At 39.8% G+C, this 16,449-nt stretch overlaps 1 protein-coding gene across 2 annotated transcripts in view; it reads left to right on the forward strand.

Annotated features, from left to right (window-relative positions):
* The first annotated feature begins 3,406 nt into the window (after window positions 1–3,406).
* Window positions 3,407–16,449, forward strand: part of NEBL (nebulette) — a 233,116-nt gene continuing 220,073 nt past the window's right edge. The window contains exons 1-2 of one of the 2 annotated variants that reach the window (XM_071735079.1): window positions 3,407–4,138; window positions 5,136–5,230. In XM_071735079.1, the coding sequence (XP_071591180.1) occupies window positions 4,070–4,138; window positions 5,136–5,230 (164 nt within the window). In that variant the 5' untranslated portion in view covers window positions 3,407–4,069. The remainder of the gene's footprint in view (window positions 4,139–5,135; window positions 5,231–16,449) is intronic. The other variant, XM_071735078.1, reaches the window with a different exon arrangement.

Raw genomic sequence — 16,449 nt, forward strand, 5'->3', positions numbered from 1 at the left:
CAGCTAAAGATTTCCTAAGTCTGGAAAAACACAATGAGAATCATCTGCAGAGTGTTGTTGGTATCATATTACAGAAAATAATGAAGTCTAACCATTACTGTTTTTTTTGTTTTGTTTTTTTGTAGGAAAATACATGCTTTTGGGTTTGTATTTTCTAAAACTGAAGCTGAAAACATTACTTCCACTGACCCTTGCATAGGAAGAGTATAAATTACTCTCACAGTAGAGAATTTAAAAGCACAGTTCTCCAGCAGCATCCCTGGGAGCTCTAAACAAGGTCACATTAAAGTTGCATTGTTCCAACTGGAAATGTAACTATGCAGTTTCTGCTTTTACAGGGTTAAATGTAAGCTCAAACAGGAAGGGTCAAAAATTGACTTGCATCTCCTGTGCCAGCCAATATAGGTTTAATGTTTTCCCTTCGTACATAATTAAGGACAGCCACAGAGTTTCACAAAACCTCCTTCAGTATTACTGATCTGTATTGCAGTACTGCTCAGAGGCTTCATCTGCAATTCTCAGTGCAGTGCCTTAACCATGAAATCATCCTCCCTCTTCTATATAATACCTGTTATCTGCTGGAGCTTATACACAAACCTTATGAGCTGGATACAGCAGTAAGACTGTACTTTGCTTGTTATTTTACCTGTTAGTTATCCCACAGCTTACACCTGCATAAAGAACAGATCTGGTTTGAAAAAAATCAGTGAAACACATCTAACATTACTTTTACAACATTTTTTCAGAGTATAAGAACATCTTGTCATATTTATTCCAGAAAAATGACCAAACTATGACATTGCAAGTTGGGCATCAGCTGTTAATCAATGCATACTACATTCAGGGTGGTGTTTTTTTTTTTTTTTTTTCACAAAATGTAATGAAATGAAAGAAAACCACATTCTTTTCTCTGAGATAGGTTGCTATGCTTAAATGAACTCCTATTTTGTCTGGTAGGGCTCTATACATCCATGACATTGTGAGTAAACTCCATTGGTATAAATTTGGGTGAAAAGACAATACTTTCATCTGATTAGAGAAGGCAGCAAGAACTTTCTCTGAACTTTTATGTATGGTGTGGGAAACACATTGCAAGCTGCAAGACAGAAGCCTTTGCTTTCTTCCTATGCTTATAAGTTCACTTGATAGCTCCAAAAGGTCTTAACCACCTACTGCAGACTGCATGCTTAGACTCTTAGTGACAGGTGGTTCTATTTTGCTTTGCTGGACTTGACCATTGGCATCATTACTCAGAAAAAAAAACTACTGATGAGTAACATTCCACTGCTTTCTCAGTTACAGATGAAGTAGATTTTTCTCTCCTGCTGGTCTGTACAGAGCAAAAGAACCTGCTTTTCATTACAGTAGCACCAGGAAAAAAGGAAAAAAAAGTTGTAGCTGCTGAGGAAATGAAGATTGTGATTCAGACACTATCTTCCTCCTCTGTGGAGAAAACTAATAAAAGTTCATAAAAGGATCCCAAAATAATGATAAATATTGGAATGCTTTAATACTGCCATAACACTTAATTTAGATATAACTCTGGCTATTCCTAGTGATTTTACTATTCACTTTTTAGTGTTGATATTCTGGTTGATAAAAATTTCCCCTTCAAGGATAAGGTGGAAAATTTCATTGGAGCATTGAGACTGAGAGTAATATCCAAATTATTTTTGTCTGCATGCTGAGGGCAAGGCCCTGGTCGTGATTTTAATAAACTGTAACTTCCAGGAATGAAGGTTCTGCCTCAAGGATCTCATAGCTGCAGTCTGGAGGAGCTGTACGCCTCCAGTTATTTCTAATGATCTATGGGGCCTTTTCACCCATAAGCCATCAGGTTGAATCTAAACTAAGAAACATACAGTCAGCTAAGATTATTTTTTTTCATACAAGTAACAGTCACTGTCCTCTGATATTTATTTAGCTGGATTTCTATCTCAGTTCCTGCTACAGACTCACTATTCCATTACACTGTGTATGCAGCCTTTGCAGAACAGAGATTGGTTACCTGTGTTGGGCCCAAATAAACTCAGACATCATCTTTGGTGGATCTGCAAATTACAATTCCTGCAGAAAACACTGAGTTACTCTGTATCCAAGTTTCCTTTACCAAGACGCTGGGATTCCCAGCATTCAGAGTTGAATCCTTGAATAAAAGCTATTGTCTACTGCCAGTCAGACCTTCCACAAGGAAGTGTAAATTAATCTGTACAGCACAGAAGTAGCAGAAGACAAACTCCACTGCATTGGCATTGCAGGGCGTGTTTGCATCTACTTCTTCCTGGGAATCTTAGACTTAGCCTAAACTGGTCTTCAGGTATTTGTAAAAAAATCATCAGGCTATTGTCAGTGAAGAAGAGTGAGAATCTTAAACTCCAGGTCAAACCTGATTTGATTAACAACAGCAAAAAAAATCTGATCAGGATTTTTGTGAACTGCAAATTGCTAGCACTGGCTCCAAAGTGGACCAGTCTGCAGAACACAGGAATGGAAATGGAGCTGATCAGCAGCTTGTCTATTTGCTACTGCAGCAAGACAGCCAAAGCAGACAATAAGCATCTACAAGACTGCCTGCAAATCTGCTTTCCTGTTGCTTGTAGCACAGCCAGCATCTCAACATTATGAGCTTCACTGGGTGCCAATGTTTATGTCTAGATGAAGCAGAATCAGCTCTACAGCTTCTGTCATGTAATATTTAAAGCCTGATTAGGTATTTCTCATTTAATCACATGTATTATTAATTTAAATGAAATTACTGTTTCTCCCCATGCCTTTAACCAGCCAGTGCATAAAAGTTGGGTTGCTAAGGAAGAATTATAGCCAAATATTCCAGTTTAGCTCACTGCGTTCTGATTACTTAATAACGCCCAAGTATGTGCAGAATTTGTCCTTGCTGTGCGCCACACGGAGTGCTGCACTACTGAAAATCCCTCAGAAAAGGCTGCGCTGCATTGGCTTGAGCACTTTCCTCAGCGTGATTTATATTCCAGGTAGTTAAACAAGTTCAGAGCTAAAGGAAAGAGCACGACTTCTTGCAGCACCGTTCCCGCACTACTCACTAGCAAGTAAAAAACAAACGGCAAAGGCTTGCTCAGAAGAGCCGAGCTGATTCCCACCGTTCCGGCTAAGATTTGCTCGCCCCGCGGGACCGCGGGTCTGCCCCGGGGAGACTCAGCCTCGGCAACATCGAGCCTGAAATCTATCCGAGTCAGGCGGAACTATCAGATAGACAGACAGACAGACAGACAGACAGACAGACTCCTCTCCCCGATATCGGGCGCCGCGGGGCTGCGCGAGAAACCGCCGAGGCTGCTGCCCCGCACGGCGCTGCCGCCCCGCCCCGCCCCGCCCGGCAGGTGCCCGCCGGCGCACGGCCAGGCCTGAGGCCTAACTTGGGGGAACGGCCGAGCTCCCCCGCGGCCCCGGCAGCACTGCTGAACTCCGGCTGTTTCTCTCTCCCTCTCCCTCTCGCCGGACCGAGAGGCCGGTACCGCCTCAGCTGGTCTCGGGCAGGTGCGCCAGGGAGGCGCCCGCAACCCGGCGCCCCCCCTCACACCGCGCCTCAGGGCGGTGGCGCAGCACCCGCCATCTCGCTCCCCGCGGGGCGGCTGCGGAGCAGGGCTCGCCCTTCCCTTCCTCCCTCCCCTCCTTGCGGGCCGCACCGCGCTGGTGGGCTTGGCTTGGCTTGCGGCTGCAGCGCGGGGCTCGGCGTGAGTCACCCAGCCCGCGGTGCGGGGAACCGAGCGCGCAGGCACAGGCGAGGAGGCGGTGGGGGCGGGCGGCGAGCGAGTGAGAGAGCGAGCGAGAGAGTGAGTGAGTGGGGGCGACAGGCACCGGCTCCTCGCCCGCCCACTCACATGCTGCCGAGCCGCAGTCAGCTGGAGCGCTGCTTTCTCCCGAGCCGCCGCCGATGACTTCCTCGCCCGCTGGCAGCCTCTGAGGACCCCTCCCTCCCCGCCAGGGCAGGGGATGGTAGATCGGCCGCCCGGAGCCCCGTCCAGCCCAGCCCGCTGCACACAGCCTCGGCCGCCGCCGCCCGCGGGAGCCGCCGCCCGAGAGGAGCCGCAAAATGAACCCCCAGTGCGCCCGCTGTGGCAAAGTGGTCTATCCCACCGAGAAAGTCAACTGCCTGGACAAGGTGCTGGGGCGCGGGCGGGCGGGCGGGGACGGCGCCTCCCGGGCGTGCTTGCTCTGCGCCCCGGCTCCTCACGGCTTCGGCGGCCCGGCCCGGCCCGGGCCGATCCGGCAGAGGAGCGGAGCGAGCAGGTGCTGAATGCGGTGCCGCTGCGCCGGCATCCGCGATGCCACTGCCGCCGGCGGCGACAGCCGCCGTGTCGTCGCGCTGGCGCAGGACGGGGGCCGCGGCGGGTCGGAGAGACCCTGCGGTGCCCGCCCGGAGACTGACGGTGCCTGGGATCGGTGGCGGGTCCCCACGGCCACCCCTCAGCTACCCGAGGGATGAAGTTGTAGGCGGACCCCGGCCGTCTGTAGCTGCCGGTGCGTCCCCGAGCTGGGGCGGCTTCGGCTGCCCTTTACATGGCCGCCTCGGTGGGAACGGTGGCCGGGGCAGCGGGGTGGCGACAGTCTCGTCCTTCCGAGGTGTCTCCGGTGATGCTGGGTATCGCCGAGCGCGGCCGCTCCGTAAATAACAGCAACGAGGCTGTGACAGATGCACCAAATTAACGACCCCGGCAAGGCTAGGGGGTAGGAGCTCCGGGAGGAAAAGACCGTATTATATGCTAAATTTAATGTCCGTTCAGTGTATCGAAAATCCACCCGTTGCCTTGTTTAGTGATTTTATTTGCATAGTGTTGCATTTTTAGCGAGAGGTGTCATTTTTTTTTTCATTAACAAGGCAAGATGTCATACTCCTGTTTCAGTTATCTTTAAAATAATCCTGGCAAGGTCAGCGTATGGAGGTCTTGGCATTTACCTTGACATAGAATTTATGTTTCTGGGAGTGTTTCAGAAGCAACTTCAGTTTCACAGGGAAGTGATTTTTTGGATGTAGTTTACAGAGTTATATAATGCATGGCAAAAATATTGACATGTAGCTGTGTTTGTGAATTTACTGTACCCTAAAATAGCTTTCAAGAACATTGGTATCACAAGTAATTCTTCACATTTTTTTACAGTACTGGCATAAAGGATGTTTCCACTGTGAAGTTTGCAAAATGGCTCTAAACATGAATAACTACAAAGGATATGAAAAGAAACCTTATTGCAATGCGTAAGTATTTAAAATGTCAAGTCTTGCAGAAATGCACATGAAGAGAAAACCTGGTGGTGGATATGATCAAATAGGTATTGTCATGCTGTAAAAACTTAATCTAGAGATGTAGCAGGGCACTCTAGAGTAGTTTAGTATCTTTTCAGATGGCATATTCTAGTTGCACTGAAGTGAGAGAAGATGAAGATACTTGATTATGAAGTGTTCAGTCAGTGTTTCAAAGCCAGATCTTGGGATACAGGGTTCTTCTCTCCCAGAAAGTGTTGGATCTGGTGCTGATGCCTATTGAATTAATTATTAGTTGCTGGATTAAAGCTACTATACAGCTTTCTGTTGAGGGTTATGGACCTGATCAGCTTTTTGGTAATAAGAAACAAAGTTCTGAGTTCACCAGAGGCAGTATCCTGTTAGAGGCTGTGATAACCTATGTTTAAAACTGTTACGTTTTTCACTTTTCTCATATTTCTGAGATAGATAGTTATAAAATCCCTGGTTTTAGGTATAGATTATAGTAATGTTGTGTTCCACCTTTAGATTTGTATGGATTTTGAAGAGTGTTTTTAAAGTCTGGCTTGCACATAGTGCAGGAGATCATTTTGATACATGTAGAAAAAAAGATACTTATTGGTTGTAATACTATTTGCTAAGTGTATTTCAGCATGTTTTAACCTTGAGAAACATTTATAAAATGCTTTGTTAGAAGGATATCTGTGAAGAATTTGGAATCAAGTTTTGTCTTATGTTATGTCATTCTGATATTATTATTTTTACCTTTGCCTACTTAAAACAGATTTTTCAAAGAGTTGTAACTTTGTAACTACATTGTTACAAGCTACTTGTTTGTAACTACATTGTTACTACATTGTAATATTTTCAGAAGGAATCTTCACTCCTCTTACTGAAAGGCTTGTTTCATGTTGAGATAGACAGTCTATGTCCGACTGTCACAGGATAGGCTCATTTCTTCCAGGCTGAAATTGAAACCAATCAGTGCCTAGCACAAGTTTTGCTATAAAAATTGCTACGCTGTCATAACTTGAAACACCTGTTTCAAATTCACAGCTGTACCTGGGTTGCTTTAGGAGTATACAGAGTTACATATATTGCTGCAGTGTATGGGGTTGCCATTAGACCTGGTAGAATAAAGTGTGGTCAGCTGCCTGTCTTGGGCCCTTTAGAGAAATCTGTAGGAAGGGAGTTTTGTGCTTCAACAGGTGGCCCAGGACAAGTCAAGACTCAGATAGAGGTTATGGGCCCTAGATGGAACTCTGCTTGTGGAACTGTTTGAGTTGAAGTGTGACTACAGGCTTACGTCTTTTACAGTGGTTAAAACATTGGTAATACTTTAGTGTCTTTTATGTAAATTTTTGTGGTTAAATTTCCGTTTGATACTTTGGTTGCTTGATCTTTGTTACATAACTAGATACTTACCTGTACATAATAACACAGTTTATTTACAAAAGTCTCCTCTGCTCTACGCATTGGGGTTTCCATGCCCTGCATATTTAACTCCTGTTTTAGAGAGTCTTTAATCTCTGAAGTTATGCTACAAGGTGTGTCTTCCTATTAATAGGTGAGGGGGAATAAGGATGATGGATATGTTATGTACCATTTAGGTGTTGTTCTTCCTGGTGGCTGCTTTAATAAGCTGTTTAATGGTGATCCTTGAAAAAGTAACCACTATCTGTGAAATGCTTCTAAAACCTGATATGTGAAACTGGAAGAAACAAAGTAAACCCATGAAAGAATAGTTTTCTTCTTTTAAAGAAGATACAAAATTTAATGTATATTTTCAACAATGTGTATTTTGCTCTGAAGACTTAATGTTGAGTGTCCCTTTTTTCTTTTTTCCTTTTTTCCTTTTCCTTTTCCTTTTCCTTTTCCTTTTCCTTTTCCTTTTCCTTTTCCTTTTCCTTTTCCTTTTCCTTTTCCTTTTCCTTTTCCTTTTCCTTTTCCTTTTCCTTTTCCTTTTCCTTTTCCTTTTCCCTTTCCTTTTCCTTTTCCTTTTCCCTTTCCTTTTCCTTTTCCTTTTCCTTGAGAAACTTTAATCAAATAATCTAATTTAGAGTATTCTGTGGAACCACACAGGGAAGACCAAGAGTTGCTTTGTGGTTTCAGCAATGTTTAATATCCTTCAAAGGAGGGATATGATGTTTAAATTACCATATTTTGACACAGCACTCTTGCATCTCAAAGGTGCTTATTTGCAAAGCAGACAACATTATATTATTTCTAATTATGATGTGTCCTATTCAGGGCTCATTAGTAAGAGGCAAATCCGTTTTTATGGTAAATACTGCTTGATCAGAAAATCTGCAAAGAAAACAATGCAAATTTACTCACACAAACATCTACAAGCACTTGACAAAGGGCAATTACTGTTAAACTGTTTATTGAGGCCATCTATCAATGACAATGTAACTTGTAGATAAAAGTGAAGAAATATGCTTTCATCTGAACAGAGGAGGAATACCATGAAGTTGTTTAATCAGTTTGGAAGCCATAGTTTGCTTTTTGGAAGGGCAAGTCAAATAGCAGGTATCTTCAATCATTTCTGTTAGTTCACAGGTTAGATAATGCACCTGAGTATATGTTGACCCTTGAATTTAAAATATTCCAGTCAGCTTCTACTTTTTAGGGACTGAAGTTAATATTATTTGCTGCATTACTGGTAAAACTCTGAAGTTAATTTTAACTGTAAGACATAATTGTCTTACTGTTAATATAAGAAAAAGGTGCTGATTTGTGAATGTTCAAATGGTAGTCTTGGTAGAGGGGAGGAAAATGAGATGGATTAACAGGAATTAGCAAACCAAGAAGGAATGTATTGTGAAATACTTCAGTGTCCATTAAAAAAGAGCAAGAATATTTATAAATGCAGGGCTCTGTTTTTTTCAATGCAAGTTTTTTGCTGGGCATCTTGTCAGATTTCTAAATGGCTGTATATGTTCTTTGTGATGAGGATACCCTAAGAGAAAAAGTTATGACTGGGCTACTGACTGGCACAAGTCAAGATGCTGAGTTGCCAGGTATCGAGCTGCTTCTGTAAGCTGCAGATTGATGAAAGATTTTGGTTTATGAGGGAATATGTGCTTGTGTGCATATGTGCACGTGCTTGTGTGTAACATGGCTTCGGAAAGAATGATCTCTGTATCACGGAGTTTCCATGAAGTTCCTTGATCTGTCTCCTTTAAATCTTTCAGTTCTCTTGCTTGTAGAGAGAAGGTTATACAAGTTTGTTCTCTCTCTCTGTCTCTCTTATTGTTTATATCATTTGTGAGCTGTTTGAGTCACGGTAGTTTATCTTTGCTTGTTTGTGTAGTGCTTAGAATCTCCAGTTTATATCTCAGCTGGGACCTCTGAGTTTTTCAGCACTCTCATGACTTACGGTGTTGAGTTGCATTCACCTTTCATCTGAAAGGCCTCACATACAGTATTTTGAAGCTTGTAGATGCTTAGCATGTGGATGCTGCTAGTTTGCCTTAACAATGATAGCCTTCTCTTTTATTTGCCAAAGAGCTGCTGTGTAATAATGTTGGTGAGATGAAGTGTTCAGACTGTAGTCCAGTTCTGTAGTTCAGCCAGGTGCTACCCATTGCCTGAAGAAGGTGAATGATCCGTTCACTGTTTCTCTGAATATGCATATATGTAGTAAAAGAAAGGTTAAGACAGTTAACATGGTTTGGGTAATCCAATGATATGTTAAATCAAGGTGGCTTTAATGCAAATCTGAACCACTATCCCACTTTAATATTGGCAAATAGATATTATTAAATACTTGCCTAATATGTATGGAAATGACAAGAAGAAAAGTTGTGCTTGTCATCATTGTTATTTGCAAACTCAGAGCTGATTCTTTCCAGCTGCAAACAACTGAGATGATGCAAGGAAATGAATGGCATTTTGGCAACTAACCATCTGTGTACTAGTACTCAAGCTTGTTAAATGATGTAATCAGGTAGGATGATTATACTGTAACTTATTCTTACATATATTCATATACATACTTTTTTGACAGGTTTACCAGAGCAAAACACAAGACTACATTTAGGCAAATGTAGAAGCTGAAATGCATATTCTTGGAGTGCTCTCTCTGCTTTAGCCATACATACTGGTGCAAACAGGCTTCCTGAATATGTGAACACATCTGACAGAGATGTATTTTTTAATTTCTGCACAATCTAAAAGCCTAAGCTTCTACAGACCTGATATACCCTCCTGCCAAAGGCAAATAACCTCACTATTGGAGTAAATCCTTCTGAAATATTTAGCATCTCAAATTTTGCTAATCGCCTGCACACAGGGTAGCTTCATTCAAGTTTTTATTTATGACAGTCACCATATGGAATGATTACATAACTTTAAAATTTAAATCTACTGTCATCAATCTTAGCGTGGATTATTGGAATGAAGAAAAACTCATTAGCACTTTATTTTTTTGAGATTTAATTTCTTTTTAATTCATGCCTGTAAGAAATAGATACGCAGATAAATTTGAAAAACTGTGATGTTTTTTAGAATTGTAATACAGTTTCAATCTGCAAGTGATATCAGACTTTACATTTTAAGATATTATGGGGAAGAGATGAAAAATGTCAAAGTTATTTTATACCAGCTTGGAAATGATAGAAACATGGTACAACCTTCTGGACAGTCAGATGGGCTGGAAAGTGTAAGCAGCTGCTTGTAATCAGTAGACAACTGTAGCCATTACATGGAATCCATTGTCCTGAAAGGTGACTTGTTTGAAGTTTGGTTTTAGCTGTGAAACACGAATGAGTTTTTGTTTCTGTCAGAAAAATTCTGGAAGGTGACTAGGAGTGGGATGATAGTTATTCTTACTAAAAATATCTGGCATTATCTTATTTTTCACTATTCATTTCACCAAGTGACTATTTCTTGATTTAAATATGGCAGGAAGAAAGAAAATTTAGTAGATCAGGAGCAGCAAAACCAATTCTGAAACATGATATAGCCACTTTTAAGAGTTGCAGTGAAAAGCATACAGAGTAACAAATTTTATTTTTCTGTTTTTTCATCTTCAGCTGTAACTGAACAACAGCTTATTTAGTGTGAAAGGATCAGACTGAGTTTTGGGTGGGAGTTAGATGGTTTTATGGCATGGTTAACCTTATAGCCAGTTAAGTGGTGTTTTTTTTTTTTTCCCCTTTTCCTTTTTGTGTTTTCAGGTGTTTTTGATCATTGATTTGTTCAAAAGTAAGCTATTATATGAACCAAGCCAAAGTGATCATTCTTATAGAAATAAACAACTCTCAAAGTCCCATACAAAGCTGCCTAGAAGGCAAAGATTTGCACTTTATCATTTTATTAATTTTGTGTATTGAAGACTTTCCTCCTAGGATGCAATATAAAATGAGTAATGAAAATAACAGAACTACCAGAAAAACAGCTGGTAAGGATCTTAAGTCGGAGCCAAATACACCTGTGTAATTTAAGTCCATTATTTCTTATTCAGCATCCCACAAGTAAACACTTGAGTATTTGAATACAGTTATGTCTCCCCTCTGTCATCTTTTCTTTACAGAAAACACCTCTAAGGCTTTCCTCATAGATTGTATTTTTTGGTAATTCTTGTTTCTCTATCTTAAATTATCTCCAAATGCTTCACATATATATATATAAATTTTTTTTCCTGTGAATTGCAGTGTACAGTGGAGCATTACCAGAGCTGGTAGAATAGAGAGTATGCCTATACAGCTCATATATATTTTTTCTCCAAAGTCCCAGTACAGTCTTTGCATTTTTTTAAAAATTTGTTGCAAACTGTTGTTAAGTTATATTCAAATTTTTGTGGCCTAAAGTTTCATCTTTCTATGCAAAATTGCCAGCTCAGCAGTTTTTATGATCCATTATCTGAGCAGTTAATTTTTCTTGGCTAAGTACAGAATCTTCTACTTGGTTCTCATTGAACTAAAGCTCAATTTTCCCCCAGGCTGTTTCTCCAATTAGTCAACTTCATTTTATATTTTAATTTTGTTCTTTAATGTGCTTACAGCCACCTCCTATCAAACTATCAACCCTCCCACCAGAAAGCCCGTAAGAGCATTGTGAATTTAATAAGTGTAATCTTCATTTCATCACCCAGAGCACCAGCTGGAGGCCTGAGAGGATGTTGGGAGCAGTGTGTCCTCTGTGGTCTGATGCAGCCTTCCTTTCTGTAGTGAGCAGTCATGAATGAAGTATTTCATCTTCTCTTCCTGTTCATGGAGTGCTAGATAAAGTATTAAGTTCTTTGTAGGGAAGAAAATAAAATTGTGATAGAGCATGATTGTGGAGATTCATGCAGACTCTATTTAAATAGCTACAAGTAGAGGAAACACACATTCCAGTTGGTTGGTGCTCTTGTATCTTTCTTGGTTAATTGAATATTAAGTCCAAATTAGTGTTGGTCATGTCCAGTAATGAAAATGAAAGTAGAACAAGAAGCCACTCCTATTTGTGAAAACAATTGAAGGAGCTTCTTAGGCAAAATATATTTGAATCCCTGAAAGGTTTTTGATACAAATGTTTAATCTCTTTGAAGCAGGCACATGAGAACACTTTGCCAGAGTTAAAAATGAATTCTGTTGTCAGAATACTGTGCATGAGGCAGGTAGTGGTTGGTTGCAATGGAATTACTAAAGAACAATCACCACTGACAGGTCTTGAGAAAACTTGGGCTGTGTTTTGATTGCTCTGACTTTATCTGAGTAATGGGATACAAAACCATTTCTTAGTTCCATTTCAACATATGCAGGTGGCTGTGTCCTGATCTCATCTTTGATCAAGACCTGCTTGTGATACCTTACATACACATGCTTGGACCTCTAAGCTCTGAGGGGTCCCTCGGTTTGGATTGCTGCAAGCTGTGGAGAGCATCATGGTGTTAGAGCTTAGCTGCAGCCAGCCTGCTCCTCTGCTGGTGCAAATGAAGTGGAAAAACTGCCTCGAGGGAGATGAGTTGTCTTTTTTTCCCTCAGAGCAGGTGAATTCTCAGGCTGTATTGAGCCAGTGCTCTCACATGTAGTACCTGATATGAATATAGGGACTGTGTTTGGAATTCATGTGTTTTAGTATTCTTTCCAACAGTGCAATTGCTCCAAAGTGATAATTACAATTTAGTGTTACTTAGGATGTTGTTGGGACAAATAAATAGAAAAGATGCAAATGAATATTTGCTTTTTATTTTTATGCAAGACTGCAATAAGCATGACATTTAAAGCTATTTGCAGGAAGTGCTTGTAGAAATCCTTATTGTGTGGAATATGGATCTGTTGCTGGTTTGTGTCTTGGATCAAGTAAATGTGTATTTTTAATTTGTATGATCGTTGATCATTGTAAACTGCAGATAATTTTTCCATGGATGAACACGTACATCACCTCTGCACCTGTAGTCATGGAATATATTGAACATATTTTCTTAGGAGATTGTAGATCTTGAGACCCAATTTAGTAAGTGAATTTTCTCTCTTTGCTACCATCTTAGCCACTGTTGATGCTCAAATTTATATTTTTCTTAATAGCTATTACTTTCTGTGCTTGTTTCTAAAGATTGATAAAGATGATTTCATCACATTTCCTAAAATTTTTAGGCAACAGAACAATACATTAATTTTTGTGATTCCAAGTAATTACTTGCATTGCATAGCTTGAGCTTTGGAAGAGGTAATAACCACTCCTAGGAAGCCTGTGGAATCTTGATGGTATGTTTGGTTAGCAGCTTTGAGATTTAACTATTTGGTGTTTTAAATGTTCTAAGCCATAGAATTACCCATCATATTTGCCAAAATTCTTGAGGAAAAAAAAAAAAAGGGAAGTATTTTCACTTGACTAGATTTAAAGTTCTTTGTAGCTCTCTCTGCTGATGTTGTTGATGGTCACAGGTAAACCTGCTGTCATAATTCATGTACCCTGTGTACTTTATAAAGCTTGAAGAAGAAACAATTGTATGTTCCAGTCCTTCATGTCACTTTGAATTTTCAGTTGCTGATGTCAGTAGGGAATGACAACATTATGTGTGTCAGCTCAGTGTCAAGAAGCTTGTTTTGCTGTCCACATATAATGTTAGTGGAAGGTTATCATAATTATCCAGACAATGTGTAGACCAAGTGATAGATGGCTTTTATTTACATAATTTTGAATATTGTATGGTGCTCACAGAAATCTTGCTAAATTTAGAGATTTTTAGAAGTTACACTGAGAGCAGAGCTTGTCTGTGTGATGTTGAGTTTCCTTGAAGAGGAGACATAGGCAGGACAAAAGAAAAGTTTGCTGTAAGAAGAGGTGGATGAAGTACCTATTGAAGGACTGGTCTGTTTGAATATAAATGACACCAATCAGTTCATGCTGCCCCTAGTTATGTCATCTCCCACAGCAACTTTTTGTAAAACAGAAGAACTTGCAGTTATTTCTTCTTGTTGTGCTGATCTGCTCTCTGTGCCTCCCTCTGTTTTCTGATGTTGGAGCTGATGTTGCATCAGAATTGAACAAGATATTTTCCTTTGCTTTCTGTTCATGTTGCCTGTGTGACATATTTGCACAAGGAGGAAAAGTCTAGATGATGACCAGGGCAGCATTTTTAGACTTTTATATTTCTTTCTGCATCTGTCTCCCCTGTCCTCCAAATCCTCTTGTTCTGGGTTGTGGTGAAATTGTTAGGTGGTAGGTGATCCCATAACATCTTAATAAGAGGAAGGCACAAAAATGTGCAATCAGTGTCATACTTGAGAGAAGGCTACAGCAGCTTAGTTATTACAATGAAAAGCTAATTATAATTTGGCCAGTAATCATTTAAGCATATATTGCAAAGGCTTTTCTGGGAAGTGCATAGTTACTCTTTAAAGAGGATTTGTAGAACTGTATCAAAGCTTTTTAAGTGTCCTCCTCGCTTTACAGAAATTCACACTAATAGTTTTTTGGTTTTTTTCATTTTCCCTTTAGGAGAGCAAATGTTTGGAGGTAGTCCATCATGTTCTTTCTCTCCAAATGGGAGCATTTTTCACACAGGTGTATTGGTTTAATGCCAATTTCACAAATATAAAAATATATTCATGCTGCATTTTAATTTAGTTATATGTCAGGTATTTTTTTGTACTTGACAAATGAAGTGGTAATAGTGGTTTTTGTTTTGTTCCAGTTTTACTCTGGAAAAATTCAATACTCGTAATGCAATTCCTTCTAACATCTGAAAACCATAAATAGAAGTACTTAGGGGAAGAAACATTTTTTTTTTTAAAAGATGCTTATTTTAGACTTGATTAAAATGCAAGTGGCTAAGTTGTGAAGGGGAAAAGTAGTAAGATGAAATGAGTTGCCTAAATAAAAAACATACACTGTTTCTGCAGAACAGTTTAGGCTGATGTACCCTCCACAAAGGGTGTTCACATGTTGTGTGGTACTGGTTGTGTGCATCTGTGAATGTAAGGAAGAAATTTCTGACTGGGTTTGTCAGGTCATACAAAAAGAAAAGGGGCCAGTATGAGGATTTCTAACAACAGAAATGCTCAGTAGATGGTTGATCAGGAGATGATGACCATTGTTAGAACTGGCAGCATGCTTGGTATCTTGCTGGAAGGGGGGTCACAGACCATATTTTAAAGAACTGCCTGAAAAAATATATATAGAAAAGCAAAGCTTCCAAAAGGACTCAGATCTATTTTTTTGGAGCTAATTTTGTGTTTGATAGTGATGCTAGTGGATATTAGTATTTGGTGGGTAGTAGGGAAGCAATATCCATGGGAAGTAAATAAAGAAAAGAAATGCCTCCTGGAAGAAGCTTTATTAAAAAAATAATTGCTGAATGGCCCATCATGTAGGTGCATTTAATATAAATTTTGCTGTGACATAGGAAGGTCTGAGAGTTCTATTTTGAAGTAGTTGATAGGAATTTGTCAGGCTACCAGAAAATAGAGATGAAGTTTGTTACAACAGTTACCAGCATAAATTTCTGAAACACTGTGGCATTAGCACAGAATTACTAGGAAAGGGGAAGGGAAAAAATAGCAAAAGATGTATTTACAAGAACAAAATTCCCTGAAATATGGGAAAGGAGTTGACACTTTGAGAAAATAAGACAAGGGATAAATATCATGGGAAAGGTAACAGTGATGTGTCAACTTACACAAAGGAAAAAAACCTCGAAAACTATGTATGCAGAGAAAGCAAGGAGAGATGAAAACAGAAATAATTAATTTATAAAAACATCTTTTCAAGTTAGGAATAGCAACCTAGATTTATGAAATGGTCACACTTGATTAGGAATGGAGTGCTGTCATGGTGAGTGATTAGTTTAGATATGTCATCAACTTTCAGCTTATTTCCATCTGGATATCAAAAGGGATACTAAATAAAGTCAGATAATTCACTATTTAAACTCCTGTGTAGCTTATATTTTATTTGTGTCAGAAATGTTGGAGATCCATAACGAGAATGGAAGAAGAAGGAGGAAGAGCAAGTAGATGATCTCTGCTTGACTTGGTCTGTCTGCTCCATTTCATGCTTCTTTATACAGCCAGGTTTCAGTTATTTCAGGGACTGACACAGAATATTTGCTCATATTCTGAGTTCTGTTAATTCTGTCCTTATTTTAACAGTAATAAATTTATATGAAGAGTAGGAGGTATAGTTAAATGTGTTTTGGTTTATTGACACTGCAGGTACTGAAGACTTAATCCTGCTTTGAGGAACTTGCATTGAGGTATTTAAATTGTTATGAAGCTAGTAATTAATGACAAATACCAGGACAACAGGAAAAAATATTGTTTCTCTCTTAATTTTATGCCTTTTGAAAAATGTTTCTGTGCACTGAGGCAACAGGATACCATATAGTGTCTTGAGGAAGATGAAAAGCTTGAGGGGAAACTAAAAAGGATGGTGAGATTTATGTGAAAAGGGGAACAGCATATGTGATTAGTTTTTCTGATGGTCTAATGCAAGCATGGATGTATTGCAAGCTTTTTGTTTTTTCACTGAAATGAAGGTGGGTGTTCTTCTGGGCAGTAGTAACTTAGATTTGTGTTAATATTTGTGTTTATCGATTATGAACAATGTGGCAGAGAAATATTTTTTGAGTTTGTTTTGAAATTTAAGAGATCGTCTGGTTTTCAAGGCTACTAAGCTGCTTCACTACCAGTGGCTATTTTTGTAAAAGTTGGAAAACTTAAAAATTATTTATAAACAGGGCTTTCTGTACTTGTGACTTCAGGAAGTTTGGAAAGACA

The sequence above is a fragment of the Heliangelus exortis genome, chromosome 2 (genome assembly GCF_036169615.1).
Source record: "Heliangelus exortis chromosome 2, bHelExo1.hap1, whole genome shotgun sequence".
NCBI classification, from domain to species: Eukaryota; Metazoa; Chordata; class Aves; order Apodiformes; family Trochilidae; genus Heliangelus; species Heliangelus exortis.